This window comes from Pocillopora verrucosa, chromosome 2, assembly GCF_036669915.1.
Source record: "Pocillopora verrucosa isolate sample1 chromosome 2, ASM3666991v2, whole genome shotgun sequence".
NCBI classification, from domain to species: Eukaryota; Metazoa; Cnidaria; class Anthozoa; order Scleractinia; family Pocilloporidae; genus Pocillopora; species Pocillopora verrucosa.
This window is the reverse complement of record NC_089313.1, coordinates 9,590,830-9,607,326: the sequence shown is the minus strand read 5'-3', so window position 1 is coordinate 9,607,326 and position 16,497 is coordinate 9,590,830. Positions and strand designations below refer to the sequence as shown.

Here is a 16,497-nt window from a genome sequence, read left to right as displayed (position 1 = left end):
CAGAGACAATTTACCTGCAAAGATTGCCAGAAAAGAGCGTAGGATCATCAACCTTGATATTGTAATCAGTTCTGGCAAACATTGGGTCTGTTAGAGGAATATGAATAATTATTGGGAATATTTTGAAAGTTTTGGTCTGTTAATGCCGAAAGAAGTGAGACAGCATTTGAATACATCTCAAAAATAGTCGATCTATTCATCAGTTCTATTTCTTGGTAAGGAATAGTGTACTGAGTTGGTATTGGTTCTCGTTTTGTCGCAATGCATATAAAAGGATATAAAAGGGAGTATCTGTTTTAGACATTATTCATAATGTAAATTTTAACCCAAGAGACCATAGAGCAAATCATAGATTCATCAAATCATTTCAAAAATATGTAATCATATTATAAAATGGTTAAACTACATTGTGTACGAGAAAAGAAACAAACTGAAACTGGGCCAGGTTCTAAACGTTATGAAAGAGCCGAAAATGGTAAACTGATGTTAAAATCGACTTATAAAAACTGTGGTATCACTAAAACTAAATTTGTACGACAGGGAAACTTGCAAACCCGTCTAAAGGGGTGGGCATTTTGAGTTCACTAGACACGGGAACAGAGTTATTCATTTCAAAGGAATACCTTATTTGGCTAAAGAGAATACAGAAGCTGCACGATATTATGCAAGTGAAGCCATTAGAAACCATAAGTTGCAAAAAAAGGCTAATTTATTGTTACCAACTGAGCTGATAACGTTAATTGGCCACTGTAGAGTTTAAAGGCTGACATTTGCTAACGAAGAGCTAACGCTCGAAACGTCAACCTTTAAACTCTTTGCGGTGGCCAATTTACGTTTTCAACTCAGTTGATAACACTAAATTACCCGGTTATACTCTCCCACCGACGCACCACAGTTTCTTTAGAAATTTACCTCCTTTATGCAAAAAAGGCTGCCGATTATGCTTTGGATAAGGTGAACCCTGTTATTCATGATGTTGGGAATAAAGCAGTAAATAAATTATCCACCAAAATTTGACCTTATGAAAGGTATAAATCTGATAGAAAAGATCTCCTTAAAATCTCTGGCGGTCAAATAAATCCTTATGATTAGATGGAAATGTTTTCACCTCAAGGTGTCAACGATCCTACAAATCCATTGTATCAAAGTGGAGAAGGAATAATTGATAAAATTTTGGAACAAGCCAGTCCAGCAAAGAGATTGTCTGAAAGTTGTTGAAAGAGGCTTTTTCTGGACCAACGATGTCAAAAGGTGATACAAAAAAACTGTTGCTTAATACATAAAGAAATGTAAAAACGAAGAAAGAAAAGGATTGACTGACAAATCTCTTACTGATTGGGCACTAGAAAAGGGTTACTCTGAAAGACCCAAATATAGGTTCATTTGGGGGTGCTCTAGATATTCACAAAGCTATTGGGAAGCTACCAAACCTAAATCTTGTTGGACATAGCCGCGACATCGTTATATAGGGCCCTATAACGATTCAGACTCACAAGTAGAATACAATCCCATAACAGGTGAAATTCTCGAAATTTATGACCCTAGATATCCTCCAACCTCCAACAGGTAAAACGCATGCTATCATCATGCAAGATGATAGAAAATGTAAGAATAAAACAGACAGAAAAATGGTGAAAGCCTTAAATAACGTGTCCTCTGAAGAGCGACATTGGGGTCATGGGTTGGCTTTAATCGACAAAAAACAAAAACTTGGTTTAGGTGTTTCAAAAAACTGAAAAAGCAGTCGTGTGAAAAAAAATTGGCAAGAAAAACTAGCCGATGAATTGCATAAACCTATAAAGAGGGATTTTACTCGACGGCGTGTGACTGTGAATCTCGTTGAAAAAATAGTGTTTCTGTAAAATCTCTTAAGGGGTGCAGATCTTGTTGATATGAAACAATTCAGTAAATGGAATAAGACGTATAAATATCTGCCTATGGTTATTGACGTGTTCAGTAGAAATGGATGGATAAAACCTTTAAAGGATAAGAAAGGTGAAAGTGTAACTGAAGCATTTAAGACCATCGTTAAAGAAGGTCGACAACCACAAAATCTATGGGTCGACAAGGGTTGGGAGTTCTACATTAAACATCTCAAAGAGTTATTAGACAAACATGATATAATAATATACTCAACAGAAAATGAAGAAAATCCAGTGTTGTTGAAAGATGGAATAGAACAATAAAACAGAGAATGTGGAAACAGTTTACAATTCAAGGTAATACACAGTATTTAGACATACTACCTAAAATATTGGAAAAGTATATTAACAAAAAGCGCTCAAGCATTAAAATGACGCCAGTAGAAGATAGTAAAAAGAAAAAAGAAGAACTGTTTATTTTCATTTAAATGGTGACAAGGAGCATTTATCATCTAAACCAAAATTTAAAGTAGGTGATAAGGTTCGAATATCAATGTATAAGAGAAAGATTTTTGATAAATTGGACAGAAGGGGTTTTTGTTGAAGATAAAATCCAACACACAAATCCAATCACCTACAAAATAAAAGACTTGAATGGTGAAAAAATTAAAGGAAGTTCCTATACTGAAGAATTGATAAAAGCAAAACATGATTTGTTCAGAATTGATAAAGTAATTCGGAGAGATTATAAGAAGAAATAAGCTCTTGTAAAGTGGAAGGGATACAGTGATGATTTCAATGGCTGGATACCGTTGAAGGACTTACAAAAGATATAAAAACATGTTATGTAACATATTCATGGAACCTTGTTTTTTTTTAAAGATAGATTAGGTTCCTTAGAATAGCGACCTAGTTCGCTCCGCTTTGACCGAGAGACGGGAGTTTGAATCTCCCGGGAGCCTTCCAATTTTTACGCACAACCAAATATAGTACAACTGTATATGTATGGATACGAAGTTACAGTCACTGAAAACAATGAAGTAGTAATAGAAGAAAAAAAAAATGAAATATGCGACCGATGAAGAATGGAAAGCAGCAATCTGAAAATCTAAAACGATATCTATCGATGATTTTAAAATTTGGATGTTCAGATTGTTACAATATTTGGATGCGATAAATCTTATGACACAATTGCAAACTGAAAAGGAAGATGGTGATGATGATGAGTACATGATTCCATAAAAAAAAGGTCATTTCTCAAAAAATGATAAAACCTGAACAAGGAACAAAACTGTCAAACCAGTCGTTTACAAGCATCAGCACTGTTTTAATCAAACAGATGTGTAAATATATGCCTGATAGCTTATATATATTAGAGAAAGATGTTTTTTCGTCTTGTCACGAACGTGGGACAAAGAAAAAATTCTGAGTCCCTATGAGGGATCGAGCCTCAGACCTTCAGATTCCACACTCTGATGCTCTAACCACTAAGCCACAGAGACTCCACGGTGAGCGAGGTTGAAGTTCATATGACACACGTCCTGTATATTGCTCGGATCAGCAATGTCGAAAGCGCAATGTTTGTAGATATGTCGATATTTACAAGCATTACACTTTCGACATTGCTGATCGACACTGCTGCAGTTTGCAGGACGTGTGTCATATGAACTTCGTAATAGACCTCGCTCACCGTGGAGTCTCTGTGGCTCAGTGGTTAGAACATCGGAGCGCGGAATCCGAAGGTGTGAGGCTCGATTCCTCATGGAGACTTTTTTTCGTTGTCCCACGCTCGTGACAAGACGAAAAAACATCTTTCTCCATTTCTTTACCGAGTTCAAAACTTACTATCTCTCTTATTTCTATCTACCAGCTCATACATTGTAAGCACAAGACAAATACTTGATGATTTTTATCAAAGGGCATTGCAATGGTGTACAACAGATGATATTCCCGATGATGTTGTGAAAAAATTGACATTTGAAAATCATATCCAAATGTGCTCTCAAACAATTCCCAACCAATTCAACTGCACAGTATTCATGATGCGATTGAACCATTTATTTGCAAAAACTATTTAAGACAACGTAGAGAATTCTATATCGATTAAACCGTCCTTGATAATTACAAGTCACCTCTAATAATAGAAGCAGATTTTTATAGTTCAAATCTTGTGTCTTATCTTGTACATACTTTGACCATGCCATTAATGAATGTGAAATACAAACTTGTCACAAAAAGAGCATTACAACCAGACGCTTTCAAGAAATTAATGAAGTATGTTTTTTGACACCTTTCCAGAAAGCGATGCCGAAAAACTTATCGTCAGCTTTATTGGAGAACTTGGAAGAAAATACAACAGAATCAATCATGGTTTCACTTGCACTGATTACGATTCTGCTATGTGTTGTTGGACAAGTGCCATGGCTGATATAAGAAATGTGACTATTGACCATCACAATGGTATATTTCTGATCGGAGAACAAAAAGTGGAACGTATATTTTCTGACAGCACAAGCATTAATCATTTTGTTACATCGGAAACTATTTTGAAATGCTTGCATTTTGCATGTTTTGCATGCTTGCATGTTGCGTGAATACAATACAGGCGGCACATATCTGACAAATCCCAAAATTAATTTCAAAAACGAAAAAGATGTCAAATTTAGTACCAAAAAAATTGGAGAGGCATTTGTTGCAGATAGTGAATTTTCATATTTCGAGAAGCATTACAAAGAAAATATGATGTATGACTACAACTGCAATGTCAGAAAAGGATGCCTGTCATTGTATCACAAAATATCAAAGAAAAAGGAACATACAACACCATGGAGTTTGTTATTGAAGATATATCCCACAATGAATTTAGAGTAAACAATAAATACTTTGACACCAAGGAATTTGCAGAAAATTTTATGCATAGCTTTTTTGTAACCGTCTATAAATATCAGGGTGCAGATATCAATGAACATTAAAATATTTACGATATCAATCGCATGGACAAAAAGTAATTATATACAGCACTTTCTCGTACAAAGAAATTTGATTACCTTCACATGAATTTCAAAGAGCTCAACGACAAATACTTTGACAGAAAATCTCCTCTCGGTGTTAGAATTAAAAAACAGCTAATTCAATAGCCTGTTTGTAAACGGAAAGAAATACAAAGTTACCTTCAATGACAAAGGCGTGTACAGTGGTTCAACATGGGAAGACTTCAAAACACGATTCGAATGGCACTTCTCAAACAAAAATAGCTAGGTAAACGTAAACGTAAACGTAAACGTAAACGTAAACGTAAACACAGTCATCCAAAAATCGAATTGGTTATTGCAGCTCCATCGTCTGATAAAAAAAAAGGTTGAAAAGGTGAAAATGCTTAAATTGAAGAATATGCTAAAAATATGGTAACAAGTTGTTAAACGTGCGATGTAATTCATTAAAAACTCATAAAAAGGTTGAATACAAGATAAAAACAGAGAATAAAAAACAAATTGAAGAAAGAATAACAAAATTAAGTTAAAAAATAGCAATACAAGGCGATGAAAAACGCTCACATTTGTACTTTGACATTATTATTGACAAAGAAAGACACTACAAAAAGGTCAGGTATGTCGAATGTTCAAGGGAAGAAGCAATGACAAAAATTAGCCATAAAAAACAAGACTAAATAAAATACCCTACTCCTTACTTTGATTAGTATTTGCATTTAGTTAAGGTCCTTCTAAATAATAATGTATAAAGATTTTGTTAATGCATGTAAATTGTGCTATAGAACCCCCCATAAAGGCATCTCTACACAACAAACCTCACAAATGGTAAGAGTTTCAATGAAAAATTTCACAATTGTGAAGTGAAAATGTGAAGTCTTTGATTGGTCGAAAATATTATATGACCTCAAAACAATAGCAATAGCAATTTCCTCGCGAAAGTCCCTATTGTGTTATGCTATTGATTTCTTGTTTTTCTAAAGGCCTATTTACACGGCACGACTTTGTCGCATGCGACAAGCTTACGACAGGCTTACGACATGACTTAAGAGTTGTAAGCGAGTTGTAGGTTTGATTTACACGAAACAATTCGTGTCGTAAGCCTGTCGTAAGCTTGTCGCATGCGACAAAGTCGTACCGTGTAAACAGGCCCTAAGAATGTCACGCAATGGAAAAATGCCACGGAACCCCCATTGAATGCATTATATATATGCTGTCACATGTTCACTCTTTTTGATAAACAATTAGCGTGATTTTGTGCCATGGCACCCTCCCATGAACGCATCTATGCTTTAGTAAACGCAAATCGGCGTTTCGTTTCGTTGAGACAGTGGCGTGAGTTTTGGGCATGACAGCACTTGTAGTTTAGAGGCATCTCCTTTTTAGTCCCTATGTTTTGTTTTAGTTTGACATTGCAATGCATTCGTTTCTCTGCATGTTTGACCCTTGCAAGATGTCTCTTTTCTAATTGAAGATTCCAGTCTAATACGCCAGTTAGCCAAATAGACTGAGAAAAAACTAAAAGCAACATTGATTTCATTTGTTTGACCATTGTATTGTTGATTTTCTTAACAATGTAGTTAGTCCTGTTCGATTGAAATTATTTGAACTCTGTTATTCCAATTAAATATTGGACGATATTGTCTGAGGTTAGTCAACCAGTCATTTTTAACCCTTAAACTTGTCCTCTTTTAGTGCCCTGGTTTACATTCAAAACCATCTCAGTTTATCAATCTCCTTGTTCCTTTTTTTGCATGTCCACTATGTACGCTTTCCATACCTATTTCTGAAACCTATTCTGATACCTATTTTCTCCGTTAGCCACCTTATCAACGAAATCAGGGAAAAATAACTTAATGTATACGGAATTTACGCGCAAACTGATGGCAGTTATGACTTGCTACTTATTCCCAAAATTTAATTTGCCTCACGAGTTGCGAAACACAAAATAAGGACTCCAAGCCTTTTATCTTGTTTCAAAAAACGGAAAAACAAGTGTTAGCTTTAGAGATGTTACAAAGTCCACAAGCCTTGAAGCCAATCAACTCTCGACATCTATTCAGCAAAACTTTACCCGGATATGAACTCATTCTTCCATTTTGATTTGCTACTATCGAATGTCAGGGAAGTGAGGATATGCTCAAGGCATCAAAAAATAAATTGAAGAAGTTAGGGATATAACGAAGTACATGTTAATACCACACCCAGCGTGGCGATCTTAAAGCACTTAAGATTAAGGATGTTGTGATTGTAAACATTAGTGAAAGGGCGAACATACATGGTAAATAATACTGATTGGAAAGATGAATTGCTAGAGGAGGGAGAACAACGATTAAAACCCCTCTTGATTAGCCATCTACAATCACGTTCTATTCCGATATACACTTTGTCGCATTCACGTGGGATCATCGTGCTACAAATTGCGACACGTAAACAATGGACCTCATCGCCTGTTGAGACTAGTAGTATTGCAGTCGAAACGTCGCGATCAACATCGAAAGTGAGACAAACGAATAAAGTTCATCTCCTATCTGTGCATGATAGTGCGTGAAGCATGATTTATATAGGTAAACAACGTTTCTTTGCGACTCCTAGCGGCAAAAAAAAGAGCAACCAAGTTCTAAGGATCGATCTAAATATGCAAGGCAAGAAACTCCTCAAAAGAGAATTGTGGAAAGACGAGCACGGCAATTTGTGCCATATTTGATGATCGGCGCGGTCGAAAATGAGCCTTTGAGCGCTGAAGCGATTTTCGCTGAGGAAAATGTCTTTTTCGATATTTCGGAAAACCAAGGTGGTTTCGATTATTTTTAAACTAAGATAGATTCATTGACAAAGACTGAAAGAAATTGATCTTTTGAACTGAAATGCACCGAGCCGCTCTAAGAGAGACTGCGTCTTAAAAGTTCAGGAACCTTATCATATTCTCCTGGGCGGTGTGGGAGCGCATTGAAATTGCCCAGCCCTGAATTTCCTGCAGAATAACCTATGACAAATGTTGTTTCGGAAAGTTACAAATTATTCCAACTGGACAAATCAAAAGTGCTACAATCTTCTGAACTTACGTTATTTTTTAGGGATCTTAAAACACCTAAAACTGGGTAGACTGAATAGCGCGTTTCAATCCCTCTGTATATTTTTCTGCAAAATTTACCCATTTACGCAGAAAGAGTAGCAAATTTGTTTTATTGTAAAAACAGATTCAAAGGAGAAAGCGAAGGAAGCCCAGGCGTTGAAAAGTTGCTCTTGGTCAGCTTCGTTTCCACGTCCCTCAGGGGCTACAAATGGCTGTGAGCTTTAATGAATTTTCCACGGAAAATAAATTACTAAAATATCAATTTCGTGATCAGAACCCCTAATCAAGTCTACATGCAAAATTTGAGCCAAATCGGTGAACTTGCCTTTCCTACAAGACCACTCCGACATTTTACAGAGCATCGCTCTTAAGTTGGAATATAAGGTTTTCTAGCAGCTTGGGATTGTTTTTTGAGTTGTCTTGTCGAAGCAAGTGGGCTATAAAGTAAAATCTTAGATAATACCTTCATTTGTCATTGAACGTCTTCTAACTCAATTTGTCCTTCAATTGAAAGATGGCGCTCTTAAATAAGTATCGAACAGCTCGAGGTAAAAAGCCCCTTTTATCGTTTCTCTTACACATCATTTAGGTTCAGTTGGACTAATTTAAAGTTTATTGTCCAGTTAAGTCTAGGTCGAACGCGCCAGGCTGTTTGGGGTTTCTTCCATGCCGTTCAGTTGCTCATCTGCCGGATAAATCGCTTTTGGTGACTGACCTACTTTGTTGTTAGGCATGTGCATCCTCCTCCCTTGCTGGCCATTCTCGGCAGCGGCCATTCCATTTTTTCCTGCAAGTCGAGAACCTGGCCCTTTTTGTGCAGCCAGTGAGCCCATAAGTATTTGTTTTAACGTAGTCCTGTAAGTAGCATTCAGAAACACGTAAACAAAGGGAGCTTGATATGCACTGGATTTAGCGAGTAGCTCCAAAATGAACACTGTTTGAAATTGATAACTGTAACACTCTATTGTCATGGCAATTATGTTTGCCATATTAAGGGGCAGCTGGCTGACGAAGAAACATACAGTTAGGGCAATTACCATACGGTTAGACTTTCTACGATAAGCTAAGCCTCTTCTACGAGCACGGTCTGTTACGTTGCGAGACTTCTTCCATATTCTATGAGAATGAAGAGAGAAAAATGATTACCACAAATAACTGGCTCTTGGGAAATTTTTTTTTTCGCGTGAAACATTAGCAAACTTTACTAACCATAGACTCCAGGAGGTAAAAGGTAGTAAAATTAAGGAGAAAACTCAGAAACATTCAAGGAGATCAATAAGCGGAGTTTATACGTATAAAAATTAGTTGTACTCTATCAAGCCCAGAATTTGGTTTGGTGTTCGACCGTAGTCCCTGCGCACAAGGTGCTACTCTTAGCACCTTTAGAGAGGTTGTGGTTTCAGTTACTCTTGGTACTGTGCAATTCTAGTTGCAAAATCAACAATACTCAGAGCTGAAGCTTTGTCGTTTGATAATAGCTTCAATTTATCATTTATTGCTGTTTTGATGAAGGCAAAAATTACATCACGTTTTGGTAAAAAATTTGGCATTCTTCGCTCTATAAACCTTTAAACAGGTTCATCACCCAAACAGCACTTCAGAATGTTCGTATTCTCCAAATTATTTCATCTCCTATCGTTTGGAATGTTTAATGCAGTCGTGGTGTTAAGGGAAAAGAAGGTAATTATTTTTTGGCTATTAAGTTTTCAAATAGCAGTGAACGGCGCAAGCAAGTTTCTATCATTCACTCTTCAGTTAACTACCGCAGGGTTTACTTTATTCATTAAAAAAAATCGCGCTTAGCTCAAAGATGGCGGTTTTTACCCTAAGAGCTGAGGTAATGGCCCTTCCGAAAATTGAAATAAAATGAGATCAAGTCAGCGACGTTCATGATTACAAGTGCGCACCACTTTCGGCGGGTAAAGAAAGAGAATCTGGGGCATTTTATATAAATTTTGGAAAGGTTCATCAAAAGGGCACTTTGAAAAAAAAACGAGTTACGAAATTTTGCAACTTTCGGCGGATTCTCGATATTTATGGTCAGTGGCTCTTAAATGTTGACTCTCAACAATTGGCATAATTTGTTGATTATTTGATTATTTTGCAGCCCCAAATATGAAAACCTCGGTATTTTTTAAATGAAGAATGGAAAGCCTGCCCTCTTTCGGCCGATAGTTCTTTCGTGCATGGGAAAATTGCCATTTTCAAAGTACTCTCTGGAAATTAAAATTTATGGCAGACCCAGGGCTATGGTTTGCGACCAATTCGCTCATAATTTTCTTGCAAACGAAGGTGATCTTTCGCATTATGGGTATAAACCTGGTTTAATGAGTACGTGAAGGTTATAAGGTATATGAAGGTACTTGGTTGTGTCTTCGCAAGAAAGTTTGACTTAATTTTACTTGACTAGCTTAACTAAATAAACAGAAACTTGAAATTTATTTGGTCTCCTTTTGAGGGGTGCATTTTACCTGACTAGCTTAACTGAATAAATAGAAACTTGAAATTTATTTGGTCTCCTTTGGAGGGTGCATCAAAGATTTTAAGTCACAGCAGGCTTAAATTAAAAGTTTATACACTTGGGAAATCTGTACGCTTATGAGTGTTTTCAACATTAAAACGAGGATTGTGACCACCAGGCAGGCGTTGTAAAAACTTTTTCCTAGCTTTTTCATGTACGTAGAATCTTCCCCATCTAGCCTACGCTGAGTTCTAGTTTTTCAACCAAATTTTACATACTTTTGAATATTCTTAGATCTCCTAGTATCAGTCAACGACAAGTCTTTTGAAAATTTCTTTATATTTAAAAGAAATGTTGCAGGTGTATGGCATATTAACATCATGATTAACATTCTATTATGTGTAGGGATTGGTATATAAAAGGCTATAAAAGTACAGTCAAAACAAATTGTTGTGCACAGCCTGTGCACTGATCAGATTTATGTAATAATATATTCTATTCTCCCTAAATCAAGTTGAACAGAATACGAGTGAGTTACCTTACACAAGTATGGCTTTTGACAATGTTTCCAGGCTAAAAAGATGTCACTTTCCTGATGAATAAATGTATTTTCCCAAACCTGCTGGCATGCTAAAAACCTCAGTCCAGGCCAAAATCATGGATAGTTGGTTTAAAGACACTGACGTTAAACGCAGTTACAGCAGAGGTTACCGAATTAAGTAACAGACAAAATGTCAAAAAGACACCGTGATTGACACCGTGTATTTCAAGCCTCATAATCATAACACGCGAACAGTCAAGAGAGAAGAAGTTGAAAAAGGTACAGGTTTAAACACGAGTTGAAAGTGACTTTTCTTTTCAATTTTCTACGCTTATCAGAAGAGATTGAAACGTTAGAGAAAAATCGGTGGAGCAAGCAGTCATATCTGGCATCAAGAGAAGATGTAAGAGAAGCTCATACGATTCTGGCGTATTGCTTTACTGCCTCACTGTTCTCACGTCTCTACTCTTTCAATCGACAGGTGATATCTAAACTCGCAGTCGTTTATCGTCTTTTCTTACAGTTTTGATTCTTTTTCCCAAATCGAAATTATCCGTCACTCTCGGTAGAATAGAATTTCTATTGATACGGACATCATACACTACATCTGAAGAAGAAAACATTCCCTATCCTCGAAAATCAGCTCAAAACATTTGGAACATCAACGAAAGTCTTCAGCTGCTTAAAAATACTGCTAACTAGCATGCGTGTTGATTGCTTTGCAAACTGTGAGAACATTGTTCCTCGGTTCCAGCCCCCTTCAATCCTCCTCCCCAAGACTAGTACCTATATCCCTCTTGAACAACCTATTCGACGGCCGGTGTTAAAGAGTTCCAATAAAGTGAAGGGCTGGAGGACTAACTGGAGCTCCGCTTTCAGGCTTAGCTAGATCTATGTTTTTTGTGTCTTGTAACCAAAGCGGTAATTGGTATATCAGAATGACCACAACTTGTGAATGTCACCTTTTTTGGAGTGAGAGTTGTTATTCGATGCTGGTTCTTAGGTCTGTCTTAGAAAAAAAAAGCCATCTTTGGAGCTATAGCAACCAATAGATGGGGTATGATCGTTTAACCTGTGCAGGGAAGTTTAAAAGTCTTCAGAAATTAGTTTCAATAGGGTGATAAAACTCCTATTAATTACCACTTACCTGGTACAAAAATATTGTGTAATGGAGCATATAAGTAAGGGCAGAAGTAGAAACACGAGGACAACAGTGACGTTGACGATAAAAACGTGCCTTTCCTGAGAGGCCCAGTCCAGGTGGCACGTAAACTTCGACGTCGAAAGTACAGAGAAACTCTTTTCACTCAGAAGCATGCTGCTAAAAGCAATGGAGCATAACCAAGATGCTGTGAAGAATATCATTTTGCTTCTCCTTGGTATCTGCTGTGATGCTCCAAGGTAGCATCGACCAGAGGCCAGCTTTGACACAACGTTCATCGCGCACAAGGTAGAGGAATACGCACACTGGGAGAAAAGGTCTGTGAAAGCTACCCACTGACACAGAAAGTAACCTTTCGATGATCTCTCAACCGTGTCTCCACTTAATGTAAGGGCATAGCCAAATGTTGATTGTACCAAAGAAATCGCAGTCAAGTTGATCATGAAAGAGGCCATGATCTTTCCTCGCAGTGTGCGTCGAAACAAAATGAATTCTGCTGAAATGTTGCACAGAGACGCCAAGACAAGCAGGGCCATGTTTAAGTTAACTGAGATAATTGACTGTGCAGGTGAGATGGAGCCGTCTTTTTCTGCTGTTAAGCAACTTGAATGATTCATTTAGACTGGTTTCTGGTAACACACGGTCTGTTGAGGTGAATAGGCAGTTTAGTAAGAAAAACTTTAATTAAATGTAACGTCGACTTATTATCAGTCGATCGCATGTTAATGTGAAAGGTCAGCAAGTTTTGATGTCCCACTGATGGTTTTTGACTTTCTAACTGCAAACGCACGTCTACATTCTTCTGCTGGGTAAGCTCTAAAGTACATGCTTCTATGTTCGTTACTGATAAGCGTGGGTGGGCATGCTAGCTGACTGACCTTGCAAGATTAGACATTCGTCTTTAAAACACTCAACTAACCACTTTTACGAGAATATCATAAAATCAATTAACAAAACTGCGCGTTATGGTTCTGATTGACTGCCGGAATCAACCTTAACTGTGCAAGCTCACCGAAGAGTCTTTGTGGCTCAGTGGTAGAGCATCGGAGCGCAAATCCGAAGGTCTGAGGTTCGATTCCTCATGGGGACTCAGAATTTTTTCTTTGTCCCACGCTCGTGACAAGACGAAAAAATACTTTCTTAAGAATAAATTAGTTGAATGAAAATCATTTGTTAATACCGTGAATCGGTCGCCTAAAACATCTTCCGAGAACACCTTTGTGATGTGGTTCTAAAGGAATGACATAGACGCATCTAAACCAAAACCTTGACACTTACATTCCCCTTATCATTCAAACAAACTTTTGGCAGTTTGCAGCCTTTCCTCACATCGAGGCAGTTCGGAAAGCCGCAAGACTCTAGAACAAAAATTTATCTTTCAAATTGGCACCATAAATCCCCGCGGTATCAACGAACGCTTTTCATTTAACTAATTTATTCTCTTTTTTCTCGTCACCATGTTCCTGGCGATAGCGTAGCTCCATTTTTTTACATAAAAGCACACACACAACCCACGATTCCTCTATTCGCTCTGACGAGGGACTAACGCTCAAAACGTCAACTTAAGAACTCCTTGTGGTGGCCAATTTACATTTAAAACCAAATTATCTGGAACAGTTTGCCTGATAGCATCCACACATGTGACAATTTAAACGCTTTTAGGGTGCTAAAAGTCGAATAAGGCTCCTTTACACCGTTGGTATTTACTACCACCTGAGGAATGGCAGATGAATGCAAGAGGTATCACATTCGATTGGCTAAATTTTATCAACCAAGAAAGGAGAGGATTACAGTACAACAATTTCATGGATTCGCGCCAAAGTTTCATTCGCTCTCCTGAGGTCTGCGGTGCTATGCTAGAGAGGCTCACGATGTACGCGAAGAGCTCCGCTGAAAATTACAGATGACGATTTTGAAATTGATAAGGAACTAGCGAGATGGAGGACAATTTACAAAAAAATACGGAACTCAGCAAAAAACAAATACCTTAGCCATGTATATTAATTTAACTCTATCTTATCCATCGAGGCGACTTTCGTGAACATCACGTTTCAATCAAGTATACAGGAAGACTTGAATGACACCTTATCGGTTCGCTTAAGTCCCACACGCCAAAACCGATCAAATTTAATAAATCTTTTAAAAAGTGAGGCGTTCTTAACTGATTCAACTAACATAGCTATGAAGTAGGTGCCATAGAAAAGGTAACTACAGAAAAAAAACTTTGCGGCTCGACCTTTACGAAAACTTTATAACTCCGTGAACTTACTTAATTTTCGGCAAGTTTTCTCCAAGTTTGGGCGCCATTTTGAGGGACTTGTCAACATGTAGCGTAACTGATATAAATCAATCAGGTAGATCTAAAACCGTCAGAAATACATACGAAAGCAATTCAAATGAACTTTAGTTTCAATTCAAGCGACAAAATTTGAAATTGTTTGTTAAACTTACCATTCCTTCATCCCCATGCGACCATTCCTTCCAACAATTCAAACGCTACAACTATTGTTGGATTCCCCTCGTCGATTCCAAGAAATAACCTGTGCCACCCAAGCTTCGACTCGAATGTGAAGTACGAATCAAATAACATAACTGCTTCATCTTCGAGGCAATATCACGCTGGTATTTTGATTTTCGGATCGACAAGAACGGTGATCAGGAAGCGATCGCCATGTTTACCTCATACGTGATCGCTGACCAGCCGCTGAATGAAAACAGTACAGCGCGGGGTGTGGTGGGTGGCGGGCTTATCGTCATAAGATATTTGAATACACGCTTAAAAAGCTTTAGGACTCCCAGTCTAAACAGTGAAGGCATGCTTCGTGGTACAGACAATTTTTGTTTTATTCTCATAACTTTCTCCTTTAAATTAGAACTGGTATTAATTAACAGAGTTATCAATATATATTTTTAACCGGGGTACCCATATGACCTTTTTGCTTGTCATCTGTGGTATAAAATAAGGCGTCTTCTTCACCAGAACCTTTTGTTTATCAATTTATTTATTTATTTATCAATTTATTTGTCATCATTGCACGGAATGAATACTATACTATTTGTTATAACTATTTGTTCTAAGTCATTTTTGCTGTTCCCAAGAATGCAGGCAAAATGATAGAGATTTGATTCATTCAGCTGACACGTTCTTTTATGGCGCGTGCAGGTTAATTTTTTTTATATCAAAAGTCGCGCGCGCAACACACCGGAATTGAAAATTCGTTATAAAATCGCGCGAACCTTAGAATGAGTGTAGACAACTCTGACTTTTGGCGAGATGAAGTGGATGGTTCAAAGGACCCCCTGAGATTTTTTTCAGGACTATAAATGAGATTTGTTTATAACTATGATAATCGTCATTATTAGCGGACGGTGCTTTTTACCCATTGTTGTCATCATTATCGTTATCACGCCGGAAGAAGTATAAAGCCGGCACGTTGCTTTACCTAACTACACGGAGAATTGTTCTCTCTTTTGCTCCCCTTGGATCCTGGCAACTGTTACTATTAAGACGATCAAAAAGAAAGCCTTAATAAAAGCTGAAAATTTTTGACTAACAGAATGTAAGAAAGGTGGGGAGAGTAATTCGCGTATCTTATAATCTGAACGATAGTTTTCAATAACCAAATACTACTTTATTCAATTTACCTTAGTTGTCTCGTGTTTAAAAGTGACGTTTCTGGGGACCGTAGATTCTTCCCTGATTCTTCTAGTCTCAGCCAAGACTCACCATCATGAACTTTTTTCTTGTGCTTGCATGGGACTAGAGAGCTGAGGTAAGCGACTCAGCTAAAGTGAAGCTCACTAGCAGCCATCAGGAATTGAAAACCGACATGCACTGTATAAATAAGGGGTGTAAAATAAGGGACAAATAAGGGGTGTTTTAGTCTGCAAATTTAATCATGCTGGTTAATGAGAATCATACAAATTGAGGAAAACTGACCGCAAATAATAAAACAAATGACAAAAACATGATTGATTATCAACCAAGCAACATTGTAAATATTTCCATCTGCAATTAAAAGCACTTGCACATAGAGCTGTGTTTTTTCAACGTGATGTGTACATAAGTACCCTTAATCTAATAAAGAGTTTCTTCTCTTTTCGAGCAGATATGTCACGAGAAAAAAATAGATAACAGAAAATGTTACTAAAGACTACCTGATTCAACTGGAATAATAACTCCAAACAGCTTTGGAATATCCTGAGACATATGCAAGGTAAATACGTCTCTTCCTTGGATTCGCTTCCTGAGACCATCATGATCAGGATACTGACATGTTACCTTTGCACTTCTCCAAAACTTCCCAAAGTGTGGCGATGCCTATGGCAAATCTACATTTTTTTATTATCCTCTTGAGCGAGGTGAAATAGGCCAGTCCTCGCTAATATTAGCTAATTTTCACTTAAG

At 37.4% G+C, this 16,497-nt stretch overlaps 1 protein-coding gene and 1 non-coding gene across 2 annotated transcripts; one reads left to right on the top strand and one right to left on the bottom strand.

Annotated features, from left to right (window-relative positions):
- Positions 1-8,554: 8,554 nt before the first annotated feature.
- Positions 8,555-12,625, bottom strand: LOC131799597 (neuropeptide Y receptor type 2-like). The gene is made up of 2 exons (XM_059117305.1): positions 12,075-12,625; positions 8,555-9,041 (listed from the first exon to the last, which is right to left on the bottom strand). The coding sequence occupies exons 1-2, from the start codon at positions 12,623-12,625 to the stop codon at positions 8,555-8,557; spliced, it is 1,038 nt and encodes a 345-aa protein (XP_058973288.1).
- A 482-nt stretch (positions 12,626-13,107) lies between these two features.
- On the top strand, positions 13,108-13,179 carry Trnac-gca (transfer RNA cysteine (anticodon GCA)). Its single transcript has one exon. It is a non-coding gene; the product is annotated as a tRNA-Cys (tRNA).
- Positions 13,180-16,497: the final 3,318 nt, after the last annotated feature.